The 17,770-nt window shown below is 39.5% G+C and overlaps 2 protein-coding genes across 2 annotated transcripts; one reads left to right on the top strand and one right to left on the bottom strand.

Annotated features, from left to right (window-relative positions):
* LOC133954037 (putative gonadotropin-releasing hormone II receptor) lies at positions 1-4,590 on the top strand. Its single transcript, XM_062388299.1, has 4 exons — positions 1-176; positions 1,436-1,956; positions 2,837-3,041; positions 3,819-4,590. Exons 2-4 carry the CDS (start codon positions 1,441-1,443, stop codon positions 4,346-4,348), a joined length of 1,251 nt encoding a protein of 416 aa, XP_062244283.1. The 5' UTR covers positions 1-176; positions 1,436-1,440; the 3' UTR covers positions 4,349-4,590.
* Positions 4,591-6,208: 1,618 nt separating this feature from the next.
* wdr93 (WD repeat domain 93) lies at positions 6,209-14,882 on the bottom strand. The gene is made up of 15 exons (XM_062393689.1): positions 14,817-14,882; positions 14,331-14,532; positions 13,301-13,365; positions 12,967-13,045; positions 12,760-12,845; positions 12,307-12,391; positions 11,962-12,112; positions 11,771-11,841; positions 11,461-11,547; positions 11,247-11,396; positions 8,106-8,289; positions 7,960-8,020; positions 7,730-7,886; positions 7,155-7,347; positions 6,209-7,033 (listed from the first exon to the last, which is right to left on the bottom strand). Exons 1-15 carry the CDS (start codon positions 14,880-14,882, stop codon positions 6,940-6,942), a joined length of 1,731 nt encoding a protein of 576 aa, XP_062249673.1. The 3' UTR covers positions 6,209-6,939.
* Positions 14,883-17,770: the final 2,888 nt, after the last annotated feature.

Below are 17,770 nucleotides of genomic sequence, written 5' to 3'. Positions count from 1 at the left end.
GAGGACACAGAGAGGACAGGGGACACACAGGACAGCGGAGGAGCTGCACAGATGTGGTGCTTGAACCTGACGCCTTCCTGATCTCACAGCTGCTGGGATCTTTTCTTCTTTTTTTAATACTCGGGGTTCCAAACCTGCGCATGAGGCTCAACCCGCAGCCTCCACAACACGTGCACGTGAGTTGGTCTCTTCTCTGGTTACTGTGATTGCTGTACTCTGTGATGACAGTGAACTGTGCTTAGTATTCACTATACATATATACTTAATGTTAAATTTCCACATGTGGCCATAAAATAATTAGGGATAACGCGACCGTTTAGATTCTTTCAAACGCTTCAATGTAAAATGTGTGAATGAGAGATCACAGTTGTGGAGCAATGTTCTGAATAATAAAATATCTTTAATAGTCAATTTTCTGCCTGTATTCACATATTACAGATATTTTTACGAGTTTCTCTTAAAAACATCTTAAATATTGTTAACAACTAAATATTTCAATCAAAAATTGAGCCAGCCGATATTCATACATTTCCATTGACATGATTTATGCTATCTTTTGTTAGTGTACCTTCATGTTTATGACTATATGACTCCTCTTTTTGATTAAATAAGGTGAGATGTATTTAACATCCATAAATCTGGATGAGTCCATTGATTTTCTCATCTCATGATTAAATGAGGAGGTGCCATGTCCACTGATAAGTTATTTTAAACCTCAGCTGCTGCATGAATATCGCTTAGTGAGGCTGTAGATCCACTTTAGTTTCAATGCCCTGCACAAAGTGAAAATAGTAGAAATCTCATATTTGTCTCCAAAGGCTTATTTAGTAGAAGTGCTGCTTGTAGAATTAATCCAGTGTCATATACACAGTGCAGTGCTGTGCATGTGTGGGCATCTACATTAGGCTACTAACTTATAAAACACAGACACACTTGTTTAATTTTTTGGAAACAAATATTCAATGTATTTACTAGTATATTTATTTGGAAACACTTTTGTTATTGAAGAACAAAATACCTTTATTTGAATCTTTACTGTTCTCAGTCTTTCTAAGAAATGGTCCCAAAGAGCACTACAGGCTCGCAGGTTGTGGTTGAATGTTATTTGTGTGTGCTCTAGCAAATGTGTGCATGCATGTGCATACAAGTTATTAGCTAAATGTACTGTATAGATGTTTTCCATGTTCCTCACACTGCATTAGCTCCTTCCTTGCATTTCACTGAGTTGTAAAGCAAATGCTGTGTCCATAAATGTGACACACAAACTGAATGACCTTTACCAGGTACTTGGCCCCTGACTCATCTCAACTACACCTGGTTGATTTCCAATGGTTCTTTCATTCTGGTTAACAGCCCTGCTCTTCCAGTGGATGAGCAGCATGTTTCTTCCTCTGTGCGCCTCAGAAAATAAACAGCACTCTGTGTGACTCTGCAGTGACCATGCATCACCTGCCGGCAGACCAGCAACCCAACGCCAGCTGCAACTGCTCCTCGCCCTCTTCCAACTGGACAGCAGGGGGCGACACCCTGCAGCTGCCCACATTCACCACAGCAGCCAAAGTCAGGGTGACCATTACCTTCATCCTCTGCGCCACGTCGGCCTTCTGCAACCTGGCCGTGCTGTGGGCAGCCCACAGCGATGGGAAGCGAAAGTCGCACGTCAGGGTGCTGATCATCAACCTGACTGTGGCTGATCTGCTGATGACCTTCATCGTGATGCCAGTTGACGCAGTGTGGAACATCACAGTCCAGTGGCTTGCTGGGGACCTTGCCTGTAGGCTACTGATGTTTCTCAAGCTGCAGGCGATGTACTCCTGCGCCTTTGTCACTGTGGTGATTAGCCTGGACAGGCAGTCAGCTATTCTCAACCCTCTGGCTATCAACGAGGCCAGAAAGAGGAACAGAGTCATGCTGTCTGTGGCGTGGGCCATGAGTGCTGTGCTGTCGGTCCCTCAGGTGAAGTCACTTAACAACACGACAGATATAATTTTAATTAAAAAGGCCTTAATTAAAAGGTGTATGGTCCAATAAACGATTACAGCCACTTTATTTGCTCTGATCAATATTTCTGGGGTTATGTTTTCCCTGTTCCGAAAGTAATATTTACCTTGTAACAAAAATGTATGAAGTGTGTGGCGGCTAGTTGCTCGCCCATCTCCAGTCTGAAAAAATAAGACCGCATCTGCAAGAACAGCTTCTTTCCAAAATTGAGATTTATTTACCAGCCTGTGGCTCTTTCATGTTTCTAACAGACGTCACTTGAGGCACTGTGGAATGATATCAAGCTGTGGCGATGCAAAAATTTGATTAATTCCTCCTTGGCTTTGATTTCTACAAGCGAAATGTTCAAAATAATAAGATAAAAGAGGATTTGCAGCCAAATAAGCTCGGCCTGATCGTGATCTGTTCATAGCAGCATCCTGCAGGCTTCTCTCTTATCTTCCTTGTTAAAGAACATGAGATGAGTCTGTTTTGGAAAGAATCAGATGAAGCCTTGCATGCTGTCGTTGCTTGTACTTAGGAATACAAAGGAAGAAAACTTCTAAGTGGATGATTTTACAGAGTTGGAGGATTAATCCACTTCCTGATCACAGATATCAACTACAACTCTAGAAGAAATCTCAGGACCTGTTATCTGCAAACCAGGGCACATACAATAAATTGCATCTGCATGATCAAATAGGAGCAAAGAAATAATTCTAATACATTTCATATCCTGGGGCACCACATATGAGGTGGACCTCAATGGTGACATGGTAACTTGTCAACACTTACCATTATCAATGGGTGTTACTTCACATGTTTGAAGATAAATAATGCTCCTTTCCCTCCTCAGATATTCCTTTTTCACAATGTGACCATCATTCATCCCGAGGAGTTCACTCAGTGCACGACTCGTGGAAGTTTCGTGAGTCACTGGCATGAAACTGCCTACAACATGTTCACCTTCTCCTGCCTGTTCCTGCTGCCTCTGGTCATCATGATCACCTGTTACACCAGGATCTTGTGTGAGATCTCCAAACGACTGAATATGGACAACTGTGAGTGTGACTCGAGGCTGATGCTTAGTGGATCGATTTACACTTATTGGCTCTCATCTGCAAATAATAAGCTTCTGGGGGTATGAACCAATATTTTGGGCCTTCCAGTGCAGACACGGGATAACTGGGCCTGAACTCTGATCATGTCACACAAAAAAACTAAAACAGTGATAATTTTTGTTGGTGTTTTAGATCCATGTGTCATTATGGCCAATCTCCGATAACAGCTTTCTTCATATGAATGCAAATCAATTAAGAAAAAACCAAAGCCTGCTTCTAAAACATGATTGGTCAATCTAGAAACAGGAGACTTACAGCACTACACCTCCACATTCTGCATATTCATGTGTAGAATTATAGATCATGTAGATCATTCTCATGTAAGATGCTGCTACACAGTATGTTACTAAATTTCGGTTTTAGTGAATTCATTTATTAGGTAACATTGGTGATCCCTGAATGTAATACTAGTCCTGACTTCTGATTGAATACCCATAAACCTAAAAACTAACCCATCGGCCTCAGCTACTTTGTGTAGTCTTACTATAGCATGACTGTAGTCTGTCAATTCTGTTAAAAGGCAATTTTAAGACATCCCAGAGAGCCTGGCTCAGCGAAGCAATCTGCTAAACTTTGAGCTGACCACACTTCTTTTTTTTAGTATGAATGCAATTAGTGCTACATTTTTCACATCTTACACAATACATTTATCGTTTTTTTGTATCAAGGCTTTAATAGTGTGTTCTTTGCTTTGTTTGTCATCTGCTCTACCCCCAGTGTCGTCCAATGAGGTGCGTTTGCGGTGTTCAAAGAACAACATCCCCAGAGCCCGAATGAGAACTCTAAAAATGAGTATAGTTATTGTCTTGTCTTTTATTATCTGCTGGACTCCGTACTACCTGCTGGGACTGTGGTACTGGTTCTTCCCTGAAGACCTTGAGGGGAAAGTCTCCCAATCGCTAACCCACATCCTGTTCATCTTCGGTCTCCTCAACGCCTGCCTGGACCCAGTCATCTACGGCCTGTTCACCATTCACTTTCGAAAGGGGCTCCGGAGGTATTTTTGCAAAGCCCCCCGAGCATCTGACCTGGATAACCACACGGTTATAACTGGATCTTTAACTTGTGCTGCCAGTCTTTCACCACTGAAAAGAGAGCTGAGCCCTGCTGCCAGCCAGGAGAAGTTCAGCATGTACAGCAGCAATCACAGTAAAGAAGAGTCAACGTCACCAAGTGGCAGCTTTTTAACAGCAGACAATAATACAGCTAGAGATGTAAACCAGTCCAGCTCCGACAGCACTGTGTGATGACAGGAGAAGAGACCTGAGTGTTTTTTATAATGTTGTATAACTTTATTATTTATTCATCTTCATTCATTGTCTGACTGTCTAATGTGTGGTGTCCTGTATTCCTTGAACACTGAAAATTTACCTATAAAATTTTGCTTGTTTAAAATAAGATGAAAGAAAGTTATATTTCCTATAAGAGGAGAAACTTGGCAAATGACTGTATGTGCTCTGTATCTTGTGATTTGACATCATGAATTAAATTAAATGTATACACTTGGAATAAGCGTCTCTCTTGAATATGTTTTGGTTATTACATATTTACAATGTTCAGAGGCAAAAGTCCAGTGAGCTGGTGCAAATTGGGTCAAACACATGCTGCTGCAATTGAAAACAAAAAAACATTATGCAGTGCAATTTGTCAGAAGACCTCTAATGCAAACACAAGTGTGTCTCTGTATTGACGTGTAGCATCTGGAACATTGAGGGGCCGACTGTCCACAAGCATGAAGATGACTCATATTTCCCTAATGGAAAAGCCAAATTGTGACAAATGAATTTGTGGCCGATTTGTGAGATTACTTTGGAACCATCCTCAACTCAAACTTTCATTTTCATGGTTTGTTGCAGAGTTGCTAGAATCAGAAAGAACGTATAAAACCTTAAGGTATTCACCCAGTAAATATCTAAGTGAGCAACAGTTATCATCCTAAATGTTATCATTATTGTTAACATTTTGTGCCTCCTTCGTATTTAGAAAAAATGTATATTTTAGCTAGAGCAGGTAACATCTGTCATTGCAGAGGCAGTAACAAATGTTCCAGGATTCATGTGGAACACTTACGTAAGTTTCTGCTGTTGTCGCTATCAGCAATCACAATTTTAAGCAGAAATAAGAAGCTGAATCTATTTTTCCAATTTGAGATTGTGTGCATTATGTCAGTAATGGCATGCATTATTTTCCTGAATATTAAATCGAACACACAATCTCAAAATATAGTTATTTTTAGCCAATTAATCACTTAGTGTTGCTAAATTGAAAACCAGCAATATCTTACTATCTTATAAACTATCATACAGGGAAAAGCAAATGCAAAATTGAAAAACGTAGTTTAATCATTTTTTGTCAGCCATAAATAAATATTTCATAATTTATACTTATTGCGATACACCCATTATTTGTTGTCAGTACATATAAGGACGCAAAAACATTGGAAACAGTTTCTGATAGTCTCTGTCCAAAACCACCAGCACATGTAAAGCTCATTAACATGCAATATCTTAATGGTTTACTCCCTACTGTTTATTATTATGAGTATGTCCAAGAAATCCCTTTTAAAATAGCAACAAGGTATTTACTCCAGTAGCTGGTTACAAAAGCTTATCATAAAGAAAAGGGGAGCTTTATATTGAACACAATATATTTTTGCTAAATCACAACATTAAAGTTATGATGTGTACGGATTTTATCTTAATTATTCGAGTGCTGCTTGGTGATTCATATTTACCATACAGGTGGTATACGTTTCTGTAGTGCCCTTTCATGTCTAACTCCTTGAAATTATATTTTTTTTATCAGAAATAATCTCAGAGCTGCTCTTACTAGTTTTTGTATCATTGAACTGTTCAACAAATCTTCATCTATCTTTGTAGACAGATGATTTTCAGACAAACAAACAGCCATCGCTGTCATTTATCTGGTTGATAACTGATGTTGACTGCAGCACATACAGAGCTCTCTGAATGGAGCACCTGTGCTGTCGTTCTCGAGCGATGCCAGAGTATAATCTGATACGAACAGTGAAGAGGTAAAACAAATGAAGTGCAGATAAATCTTTTCAAAAAGACATTTTAATATTCCCATCAGTGTTTGGTCACCAATCTAAACACCAACAGGGTGACAATGAGGTCTAATGAAACAGCTGTGCATTGCTGATTGGTTGGAGATGAACAATATGCTGATGACAGGTTAGAATCTTCACTACATTTATTTAATACATTTTTTATTCAGATTGCTGTTACTCTGTGACCCAATAAACATGGACATGCTTTTGTAGTTGATTGTGCTCTTGTTTATCTCAGTGTGTCACACATAAACAGAGAGGTCTCTGAGATAAATACTGCTCACAACTCTTTCCCATGGTCACATAAACCTGTAAAGCACAGTTCCTGGCCATGATTCTAAGGTGGTTGGCATTACATTGTACATTGAGTGATATATTTTTATTTATGTCTTCAGTAGGCTGAAAATGTCTATTTATATTACTATAAGCTGCATAAGTAGCATGCGAATGTTTAGATGCAGGTGAACATGTGTGTCTCTTTGCTGCTGACTGGCCGAAGCCAAGCTAAACCTGTTACATCTCTGCAGCCTGTCCAAGCTGGTTTTTTCTTTTGACATTAAAACATGAAATATGAAACATTCATGGACCCCAAAGGCAAACGATGAGTCACCCTTTCAAAAGACAGATTAGAAGTGGCCTCCAGCAACCTACATTTGACATTTTTAAGGAGAAATTTCCATTTCAGACACATTCGAAATCACTGCCTCAAATTGCCTCTCTGTTTTTTCTATATTGACTATATCTGTACCATGTGTTGCAGTGTTTCATTTAGCTGCAGCTCGGCTGTGTCTCTGCTGCAGCCTCTTGTAGTTGCTTCCATGTTTGTGCAAGAGCTTTGTTCCTCTCAGCCACAGAAAGTGCCCTTCATATGGGAACATAGGACACACATGAGACAACATTAATATCCATGTGTGAATTGATTGTGCTTTGTTCTTGGGATGAAGATCAGATATCGGAGGCATCGAGGCACAAATAACACAAACCTTTGCTGAAGGTAGAGGTTGCAGGCTTCTTCTAGAGAGACAAAGCTCTGTGTTTCTTCCCGCTGTGGAGAGTCTGGAGGGGAAACAATAAACTGCTTGATAATATCAGACTCTCCAAAATTGAAGACGAGAAGATGACTCTGGCCATCTTTGTCTTCTTTAGGGGTCGCGCTGTAGCTGGAGTCCTGATCACCTGCGTGAAACATACAAATATTATATAAGTTACCTTGTTTGTGAAGCTTAACAATTTAAATAAGCATAAAACTTAAATAGACAGTTCATCTGAATCTAACGCTCCTGCAGATTATCATCAGTGATTCTCACATTATTGCTTTTCTGTTGAAGCTGAAAAAAACGTTAAATGAAAAACTAGAAAGACCCAACAATCCCCTCTTGTTCAATCAAACCACAGCATCAAATTTACTGATTTTCTAAATCTTGATCCAGGAATTATTTTCTGGGAAACCTGAGAAAATGTTAAAAAAAAATTTAATAGTTTAAGCATATCCTGGCTGGCAAATAAACCAACAAACCAACAAACAGACAGCGGCCACCGAAGATGATGTTGGGTTTACCTCGTATGAACAGAGTTTGCCGTTTAGTGTTCAAAGCATAAACAGGACTGCAGGGAGTAGCAATCAGATGAGTTTCAGGGGGAATCAAGCAGCGCACTGGGGTTTTGTCGATGACATCTTGGAGGAAAACTTTTCCATTTCTTTGCACCACGAGGAACTAGTTGAGGCAGAAGAAAACAAGACAACAGCATCAAAGGAGCTGAAGATGAAACAACTGCTGTGTTCCTTACCGTGCTCTGCAGGAACGGCACTGACGCGCTGCTAGTTGGGAGGCCCCCACTGTCTTTCGGCCTGTAGCAACACAAGATATAATTTGTGTTGATAAATATAAATATTTAAAATTTGAATGAGACTGCATTTGATTCACTCAGGTAACCTTTCAGTGAGCAGCTCTGTGCAGCACTTTGTCCCTCGTCCTGTGGTGACTCTGTGAATTGCTCCACTCTTACACACCAGCAAGAGATGGACTTCATCAGTGGACACATGCCAGTGATCAGCAAACTGGATCCTGGAGATGGCACAGTCTGTTGCGGACATCGAAACGACAGACAGTTGAGACCCTGAGGGAAATAAAAGAAAATGATAGAAGGATTATCAAACAGGCCATATCAGTTAGTCAGTAACACACACGCACACGCACGCATGCACACACGCACGCACACACACACACACAGGCACAGTGTTGTTGCAACTTTCCATCAACTGATTCAGCCTCATTATTTCTTCTCTGTGAAGTGTGTCTTTAGGGAATCCTAGATATATCTCCTATCTAACTGAGACAGGGAGTTCACAGAATCTTGCTTTAAAAGTTGAGTGTGTAAGATTTAGAAGGTGAAACAATGTACCAGCACTAACACATGAGCAATTGTCCCCCCCAAGTCTGAAGATGTCACTCACATCCTCCACATATAACTCCCTCTACATGCCTCACCCATTCTAACAGCACATGTAGGTGTTCACATCCTATTGTACAGTTAAGTGATTCTCACATTATTGGTTTTCTGCTGAAGCTGAATTTCTTTTTACCTTCATCGGGTCCATTTACAAATATGGAACATGTGCGAAGCTTTTAGAGCAAAAAATACTTGCTAGTAGTTGAAAACCAGGTTTGAAGTAAGTTGATGCTTTCCCTACTAGGAGACAAGATGCAAAAAAAGGTAATTAAATGCCCTTAAGAGGATGCCTTTCGCTATAAGGGTGAGAGAATGAAACACAATAAAAGAAACACTGAGGAAAATGATCAAGACCACTAGTCAGAGTATGTTAATAAATCTATATATCTAACTAACTATCTAACTAACTAACTAACTAACCAACCAACTAACTCAACTAAACCAGATCTTGTTTCATTTATAGGAGTCAGGCAAACTGCCAAAACCTTCAAATGAACCTGTTCATCCCTTTCATGGAGGAGATTATGTACTAATCAAATCTCTACAAAGGTGTCTCTGTCTCATAAAGGGTGAAAAGCCTTGTTCCAGGTGCTGTTAACAAGCAGAACAGCCCTTAGGGTCCAAGGTAAAGCTGAAGGGATCAACGCTCCAAGATACATGCCAGCCCTTCCCCCAGTCGCCCATGAAAGGTGACGCAGAGGGAAACTGTACACAAATAGAATAAAAGGAGCTAAATGAACCGCCAAGCAGAATAACTGATGACAGTCACACTGACATGGTTTAGAGGGGTCAGATGAACAAAGCTAACTTGACTCAAACCACCTCAGACTTCCTTAAGAGCAAAGAGAAACACGCAGATAATGGCCTTTGACTGGATCTGTTAAAAAATATGTTGAGTTCGATGCATTCTCTAATGTCAAATCCCTTCAAGACCTTAATGAGTCTTTCTGAGAAGAGGATGGAGATAGCAGGAATTAGTTTGCAGACACTGTCTCCTTTCTTTGAGATGTAGTGCAGCTGTCTGTTGTGTTTGGGGAAGTGCGAGAGCAGGACCAAGGTCAAAGGCTTCACTCCCTAGACACCACTCCCACCGTGAACCGGAAGCAAGATTTGCCACTATATGAATAGAACTGATTGGAATGATAAAGGTTTAACTGTTATATTGGGTCTGAAATGTTGATGTAGGTTGATTTATATTGTGCGTCTCAATGTACGTAGTCGTTCTCTTTATGCATCACTGGCCCTTAATATATAATGATGATCATTAAAAACTCACTGACTCGCCCCAAAGAAGAATCCTGATGTTGTGATTACAATTTTCTCCTCAACGTTTTCTCCTCAACGTCACAGGCAAAAGAGCTTTTGCCTGTGACAGACTACTTTCTACGGTGACTTGTTTGTGCATTCCAATTAAGGCTTCGTGTGTGAGACCTGTCATGTTGAATTTACACTCTGTTTGACCCATTGTATCGTGCAGCAGCTTTTCTCATTCATCTCATTCTGCCGAACTGATGTCCCACGGAATTTTTGACCATCCTCATTACTGTATGTGCCACTATGTATATTATGTATATAGTGTTTATTACACTATATCTTCCATAACAGTTAGGTTCACCATATCTAGGCATGAAGAGTTAGTTGGTTAGATCTTGAATATCAGAGTGAGTGATTGTGAATGTGGAAAAGGAGCAATGTGGAATCGTAATTTATTCAGGAGTGTGAAATTAATGAATTGCATTTGACATTGGTAAGAGGAGGAACATGCTGTCCCTTCTTTTAAAGGTCACAGTCTCTTACAGTAAAATCTGCCTTTTCGAATCAATACTTCACTGCAGTGTCACACAGGAAGTAAGGCGCCTCCATCTCTCATCAAAACTGCCCTAGAGTATGGCCTGCTGATGTGAATCATGGTGGAGGCGTTGTAATGGCACACAGCTTTAGCATAATAACATACATGCTCAGTTCTAATTATGTTACTGACACATGGCACGACAGAGAGGCAGCGAGTTTCTTCTCACTTCCTGTCAGAGGTTTTCAGCCATTTTACGTATTATTTGTTCTGACATAATTAATTGTTCATCTGTTTCACATTAGTTGTCTTTTTATGGACTGAGGTTTTGGGATAAAAACAATAGATACTGTATCTGACAAACAAAATTTGTAAACGAAAAACTTTATTGTTTAAATAGTATCTAGAGAAGGTAGAGAAAATTGATGTCAGTAGCTTATATTCAACAGTAAAGGGGTCTAGTGACGTGGATAGAGGGTAACAGTATTAGCATTTTCAATGTCTGTTAATTAAATAACCATGATGGGAAAATGAAGTGAATAAAACAAGTTAAACAATTGCTGTCATACTGATGATTGTCACTAGATCAGAAAAGTGTAAATGTAAAAAATATTTATGTATGTGTGTATAACAACTAAAATGTCCTAGAGGATACTGATAAACACAATCAAGAGGGTAAACTTTATTTTGCTTTATCTATCTTTTCACCATGTTAACATCAAGTAGATACTATCATGTACCATAAATACCACAATAATCTGTACAGCTGTATGTAAACAGCACTGGGTTCAGATTTGATAGAAGGTAAGAGGTACTTCACTGTAATTTTACCCACCAGTTTGCCTGTCCCAGACAGACACCAGAGCATTGTCGAGTCCAAGAGCGATGTAGCGGGTGCATCTACTCACAGCAGAGCAGAGGATTTTCTTTGCATTTGGCCACAACATATCTGGCATAGGTTCAAGGTCTGAAAGGAGAAAATATGCTTATGGTTATTGCCTCCTATAGTAAAAAGATACAAATACACTCTGAACAACTAATTATTCTACCTTGTTCGTTCTTTGGTGCCTTTTTGATCAAATACTGAAGAAGATTGTGACTACCAATCCACCACACACAGACAGCAACAGGCAACCCTGCTGAGAAAAAAGTCAAAGATGAAAAATGATATCAGCAGGAGCAGGACCTGCCACCACCGCAGGACCTGCAACCACAGACAAAGCCTTTATAAGGGACTTCAGGAATAAGAGGGTGAGAAAACCATTGAAATAGTCAGCAGGGATTCTTCTGTGCGTTTTCAAGTCAACTGTTTCTCATAGAAAATCCATAGATTCAACCCCCCCCTCCTCCATTACACACCTCGCTGAGGCTTTGCAGTGCGTTCACCAGGAAACTGCGCACAAGGCAGAAGAAAGTGCTGGGTGCAATATCTGAAAAAAAAGAAAAGAAGACTTCATCACACAATCATAAAGTTCACAACAGAGCAATCATAAAGTTCACAACAGCTCAGCTTTGAAACAAAGATGGCAATTGTGTAACATTAATTGTACCTTGTGCTTTCATTTGATTGTTTTCGTTTTTCTGCATTCGTATCGAAAGACTGTTCCTTCTCCCGGTGACGCCTGGTATCCACATCCAAAGCCGAAAAGTACGTCAAAAAATCTGTCACCTGCACCACATGTGGACCTTCCAGTGTTGTCCCTGCAAAACAGCAAAAACATGGCAGGACATTGACTTGGTGTCAATTTCAACTGGATTGGGTTCTCACAGTTTTATATAATTTTACATTTTCTGAGCACACAGTGATTAAACAAGAGATATAGAGTAGGTCCACAGACACAGCTGTATGCATTCTCATATTATTAGGATTATAAGTGCCATCGATAAAATTCTACCTGCTGTAATATTGGGTGGCTTGATTGTAGTTGCCACTGACAACGGAGACCATTTTAACCCCCGGTCTCCTGAGGAGTTGTGTTCCTGAAGATTAGAAATGAAAAACCATATCTAGATTTCTCTTATCATTCATACAAATTGCAAATCAATATCATACAGTTCCATGCAGTTTAATTTGACAATGAAAAAAGGAGGTGGGAATATTTTGACAGGTTGTTGTGCAAAATATGTGAACAAAGACAACATTTTGTGAGATGAGAGAAAACAAGAAGACTTGGAATAGCAACTTCTCTGGATTTAAAGTTGTGTGCTTTTCCCCTTGTGGCATTGACTGCAAACCTTTTAAATTAAAATAGCTGACAATCACATTTCACTGTTAATACGATGCCATGATGACATCTGATACACAATCATGTCCAAGCCAGCCAAACACTAAAGTTATAGTGTCGTACCTGCATCTGTGTTACCACCATCTCCAACTCCTTCACCCAGGTCTCTGAGGGGAAGTGATGGACTTCGAGCCAAACGGCACCGTTACCTGATAGGAGATATGAAATGCGTATGATTCATTCATCAGCTTTCGAATTCCTGGGTTCGATTTTTTTTAAACAGAATCACAAATGAAAATAGCAGAAACAAGAAGTAAAGTTCTTACTTACAACTGATTGTTGCTGCGCCGTAATGTCCCCCATGAGACAGTTCAAAGGTCAAGCAAACGCTTCTTCTGTTGATGTCATCCTGATATTGACAGAATTTGTTAAAATCGCTCTTTTAAATAAAAAAAAAGGTTTTAACTGCTAAAAATGAAACCTACATCCAATCAACTATACATGATGCTTTTTGAAATACTTCAAAAAATAATTTGGTTGTGCCCTTAACCTAATAAAGTTTCAACTCCATTAACCACAACACATACAAACGCATATTCAAACACCTTCAGAAGAAGGCAGAGGTTATGGCTAATTAGTTAAAATGGTGAATGATATTACCCACCATGATGTTAACAACACTGAGGAGGTGGATCGTGTCACAGTGATAAGCAAAGACTCTGGCAACACCTGCAATGAAAGACCATAGCAACTGATGTAGATAGATAGATAGATAGATAGATAGATAGATAGATAGATTACTTTATTCATCCCCGAAGGGAAATTATGTTGTCATAGCAGCCGGTACATTTGAATACAATAAAATACAATAGAATAAAATAAAATAAAATAAAATAAAATAAAATAAAATAAAATAAAATAAAATAAAATAAAATAAAATAAAATAAAATAAAATAAAAAATATAAAATATAAAATATTGCGGTAGAAACAATAAAAACAGAAACACAAGATAAATGGGTAGATAAGGTGCAGTGGCATATGATGGTAAGTACTGATGATATGATAATATGATAATGATGATAATAACATGTACACATTTATAAATATGTGTACATAGACTTATCTATACAAAGAATATATAAAGAGTATGATATAATATATGATATATAGTATGGGTATAAATATAAGTATTTGGCGATACAATAGATAATATAATATACTATGAGTGTAAGAATATGTAAACAGAGTGTGCAAAAGACAATATTATTGTATAAAGTGATGAATTGAGACAGGTATATTTAGTACAGTTGTGTGATGGTGGCTCTGACAGAGGTAGATGCGTTGTACAGTCTTATTGCGGTTGGGAGGAACGACTTCCTGTATCGTTCCTTAGAGCAGCGGGGTTGAATGAGTCTGTAAGCACTCAAGTAAGCATTACATTTTTAGCAAAGTATCTGTCTCTGTAAACCTCCTGCAGGTTTCCACTTCTCCCTCTCCCTGGTTCGCAGGTGTCATTTTTTTCAGTCCAGTGCATCACAGATCACCTTGAGATGCAGCTGGAGCCTTCGTAGTTTATAACTGAATGTCATTCGCAATTTGTCAACTGAAGAAACAGGTTTTAAGTATGAGAGGGAGAATAAATCGACAAGAAATGTAAAGAAACATGGTGACTGATCACAGGCAGATTACCCACCCATATCATCAATAGTGCCGAGTAGATATGCCGTCTCTGCCATACTTGTCATCTGAATAGATGTAATTTCCAGTCTGTCCTGCAGCCAGTCTGCAGCACGGGTCAGAGTAGATGTACACCACACAGACAAGCCCTGGGAGTGACCCAGGCCGAGGTACCTGCCATCCTCTGAGCATGTGAGGCAGTTGGTGCTCTCTGGAAGCTGACAGATGAGCCACATAAGTCATTAATAACCATTTCCTTCAGAAAACACTTATCTTTGCACTCAATAAACAAATATTTAAACAGAAAACTAAATTTATTTTCACTGGTAGAATAATAATAAGGGCTGTGTGTGCCTGTACAACTCATATATTGAGCTACATGAGACATTTACATTATTTGGCTTTATTTTAAATTTTTCCAAAATAATAAACTGTATAATAAATAATATAATATATGATATAAATACACTTTTAGGGACAATTTCTCTCACAACGTCAGTACCTGTGCTGCCCTGGACAGTCTCAAAGGTTCCACTCTTGATTTCTCTGCGTTGCAAGCTGCTTCCATGTCTGAGTCGGGTTTTCCTTTCTGTGGCATACAGGAACATCAAAAAGCACAAAACCTGTCTCAGTCAGAATCAGGCAATGCAGGCATGTATGAAGTGAGGCTGATTTTATTTTTATTTTTTTTATTTGCCTTTCTTTAACCAGGTCGGTCCCGTTGAGATACAATGACCTCTTTTCCAAGGGAAGCCTGGCCAAGACAGCAGCATACAAAAAATGTCACAAGACACACAAAAATCACATAACACAGATCAAATAAGATAAGTTCCCTGTTCCCTTAAGATAAGGCAACAGGACTAAAGCTCCGGATTCCCACCAAAACAAGAACAAGTGCGGTATGAAGCCGCTCCAATTTCTCTCACATGAGTCTTCAAAGTTTCAAGGTTTATGAGCTCCTTTAACTTTAGAGATTTTTGCAGTGCATTCCAAGCAGCAGGTGCAGCTGATAGTACTAAGATCTATATTTCAGTGAAAAATATCCGCATTCATAAGAATTAATTTTGCCCATTTGAAGAAAGAACTATTATTTTAAAGCATTATCATCATAATATGCTCAAAGTATCCAAACTAAAAGTGCTCCTCATAAAGAATGGGAACAATATAGTGTTATATTATATTTGACATAGAACCATTTCAAAGTTGTCACTCAGAACATTTCAATTACTTGAAGTAGTATTCGATTGATTGTGAATATATATGTGTCAATATTGCTCCATCTACATATTCAACATAACTGAACAGAAGTAAAGTACAAGTGCATCAGTAGGGGAGAGCGGGGTAATGTGAGACATTTTTTACATTTGCTCCCCTCTAGGCGAGCTCAAGTGATATATCAGTAAAATGTACACATTTCCCATTAATTCAGTTTGTTTCCTATCAATTGAAATGATGAGAATGTCTTCAGGACAAAGCGCAGTGAAAATATGATTGTTTTTAAAAAGTGGTCTTGTGTCTCAATTTACCCCCGCTAAGGGGTAAAGTGAGACAGACAAGAGAAATCTAGGGGGTAAAGTGATCCACTTACTTTTTCCACTTTAAAAATACCATTACAACACATGTTGTATTAGTTAAAATCCTGACAGCTAGATTGACAACCACACATTCCAAAACTAATTTTCCAACTAGTAACAGAATCATGGGGATGGTCAATTAAGCACATTTATGATTTTTATGATTCATGTGATCTCTTGCACACCTTAGCTTACCTGCACAGGGACAGGGATATTGTTTTTCTCTGCATATTCAAATGCCAGTTCACGGCACTTAAGTGGAGCAAGGCCATGGAACTGGTCCGCTAGTTGTTTCAAGTGTTTGACAAGCTCCTCCTCCATCTCATCTGTGAATATTCTCTTTACCTCAGCTACTGCACTCCAGGTTACTGATTTTACTTTCCCTTTCTCTTTTTTCTTTATGAATCTTTTGAGGGTTGTCTTGTCAATATTTCTATCCCTTCCAGCTTTTCTTAAGGACTTCTTTCCTTGCATGACCTCAGCGGCTGCACTCTCCATCTCTGTGAGGGGTGATGGCCCCAGGTTGTCTTCCTGGTGTATAGTTTCTTTGCATGTTGGCTTTTCTACCATGTTAATGACATTAAAAATAAAACAAATGTAATATTACACTAAAATATGTTTAAGACTAAACTTAGCTTGTGCTTCATGTCTCACTTTACCCCACAGCCACCGTTTTAGAAAAAACAACATCGCAATTCAGGCTAATCTTCAGCTAGCATCACTCACATGGTTTTATATGTTGGAATCAACATGTATGATATAAGTTTTTTTTGATTCAATTTGTTTTGACACAACAGTTGATTAAGTTCAAAGCAATTTTTGTGAAAAAACATACTTTCCACAGCACCAGCACCAACTTCTCCTTCATGGCAAGGGGGGAATGGGAGGGGCTTGAAAACACAATGGTCACATGACCACAAATGTGTACCGTGTCTCTCATTAACACGCTCTCCCCTTCACGTGACTATGAACTGACTGTGAAGTAACTAATACTGTGGCTGACTTAATGGGTGAGGTAACAGAGTCTGGATGTTCCTGAGAAAGAGTCGTGTTTTGATTTATTTTATTTTGTACTTATTTGATAGCTTCGTGTTTATTAATGAACATTAGACATGCTGTGAATGAGCCGCAGTTCGCTGCACAGGCTAGTTTCGCTCTGACAAAGCAACCGGAAGTTCCCCTCAAGCACCAGAGATCCACTCGACACGCAGCTGCAGCTAACGAGGTCTTCAGCAGCTCGCGCACTGGACAGGTAAGTAGCTCGCTGCTAACACAGGCTAACGAGGACAATGGAAAGGACCAATTATTACCGGTGACCTTTACTTCTCTATAAAATTAAAAAGTCTTACCTTCATTCGGGCAAAGTTCTCTGTTGCAGTTGAGCTCGGTGTCACCAGGAACCTGCTGATGGGGCTAACTCCCTCAGGGTCGTCATGGCAACAGGGGCCGCGTGGACGCGTCGTTGCCAGGTCAACGAGGTGGGCTGAAAGCTTCTTCAGAGGCTTTGATGTTTTATGATCAATAATCCATCAGCGACATTATCTGTGAGGATAAGTGTTATTCCTCGTGTTATTACTTCACCCTGGGTCCTGCCCTTAATTCGCCAAAGTTAATACACGTCACGGATAAAGGATTTCCGATATCGTGATCACCACGAGGCTTCGTTTCCATCCAGGTTCAGTAGGCGGTGGTCAAGTGGCAGAAACTTGGACTATGGGCAGGAAAGGTCTCTGGTTCGTCTCCGGTTCGACTCCACGGAGAGACAACAAAAGACGAACCTGGATTGATCTGTCCAAATATCCAAGAGTCTCCCTATCCTGTCTAGTGCCCCTGAGCAAGGCATCTTACTCTCCCAACATCTGCTCCCCGAGCGCCGTACATG

The sequence above is a fragment of the Platichthys flesus genome, chromosome 1, assembly GCF_949316205.1.
Source record: "Platichthys flesus chromosome 1, fPlaFle2.1, whole genome shotgun sequence".
NCBI classification, from domain to species: domain Eukaryota; kingdom Metazoa; phylum Chordata; class Actinopteri; order Pleuronectiformes; family Pleuronectidae; genus Platichthys; species Platichthys flesus.
The sequence above is the reverse complement of the archived record's forward strand: the minus strand, read 5'-3'. Positions and strand labels throughout refer to the sequence as shown.

Excerpts from the sequence above, each read along its gene's own strand:
- LOC133954037 (XM_062388299.1), top strand. The coding sequence starts at position 1,441 with ATGCATCACCTGCCGGCAGACCAGCAACCCAACGCCAGCTGCAACTGC. Across the intron at positions 1,957-2,836 it reads CTGTGCTGTCGGTCCCTCAG|ATATTCCTTTTTCACAATGT; the intron begins GTGAAGTCACTT and ends TTCCCTCCTCAG. Across the intron at positions 3,042-3,818 it reads ACGACTGAATATGGACAACT|TGTCGTCCAATGAGGTGCGT; the intron begins GTGAGTGTGACT and ends CTCTACCCCCAG.
- wdr93 (XM_062393689.1), bottom strand. The coding sequence starts at position 14,882 with ATGGAAGCAGCTTGCAACGCAGAGAAATCAAGAGTGGAACCTTTGAGA. Across the intron at positions 8,290-11,246 it reads TGTCTGGGACAGGCAAACTG|GGTCTCAACTGTCTGTCGTT; the intron begins GTGGGTAAAATT and ends TATTTCCCTCAG. Across the intron at positions 7,348-7,729 it reads GCAAACTCTGTTCATACGAG|GTGATCAGGACTCCAGCTAC; the intron begins GTAAACCCAACA and ends TGTTTCACGCAG.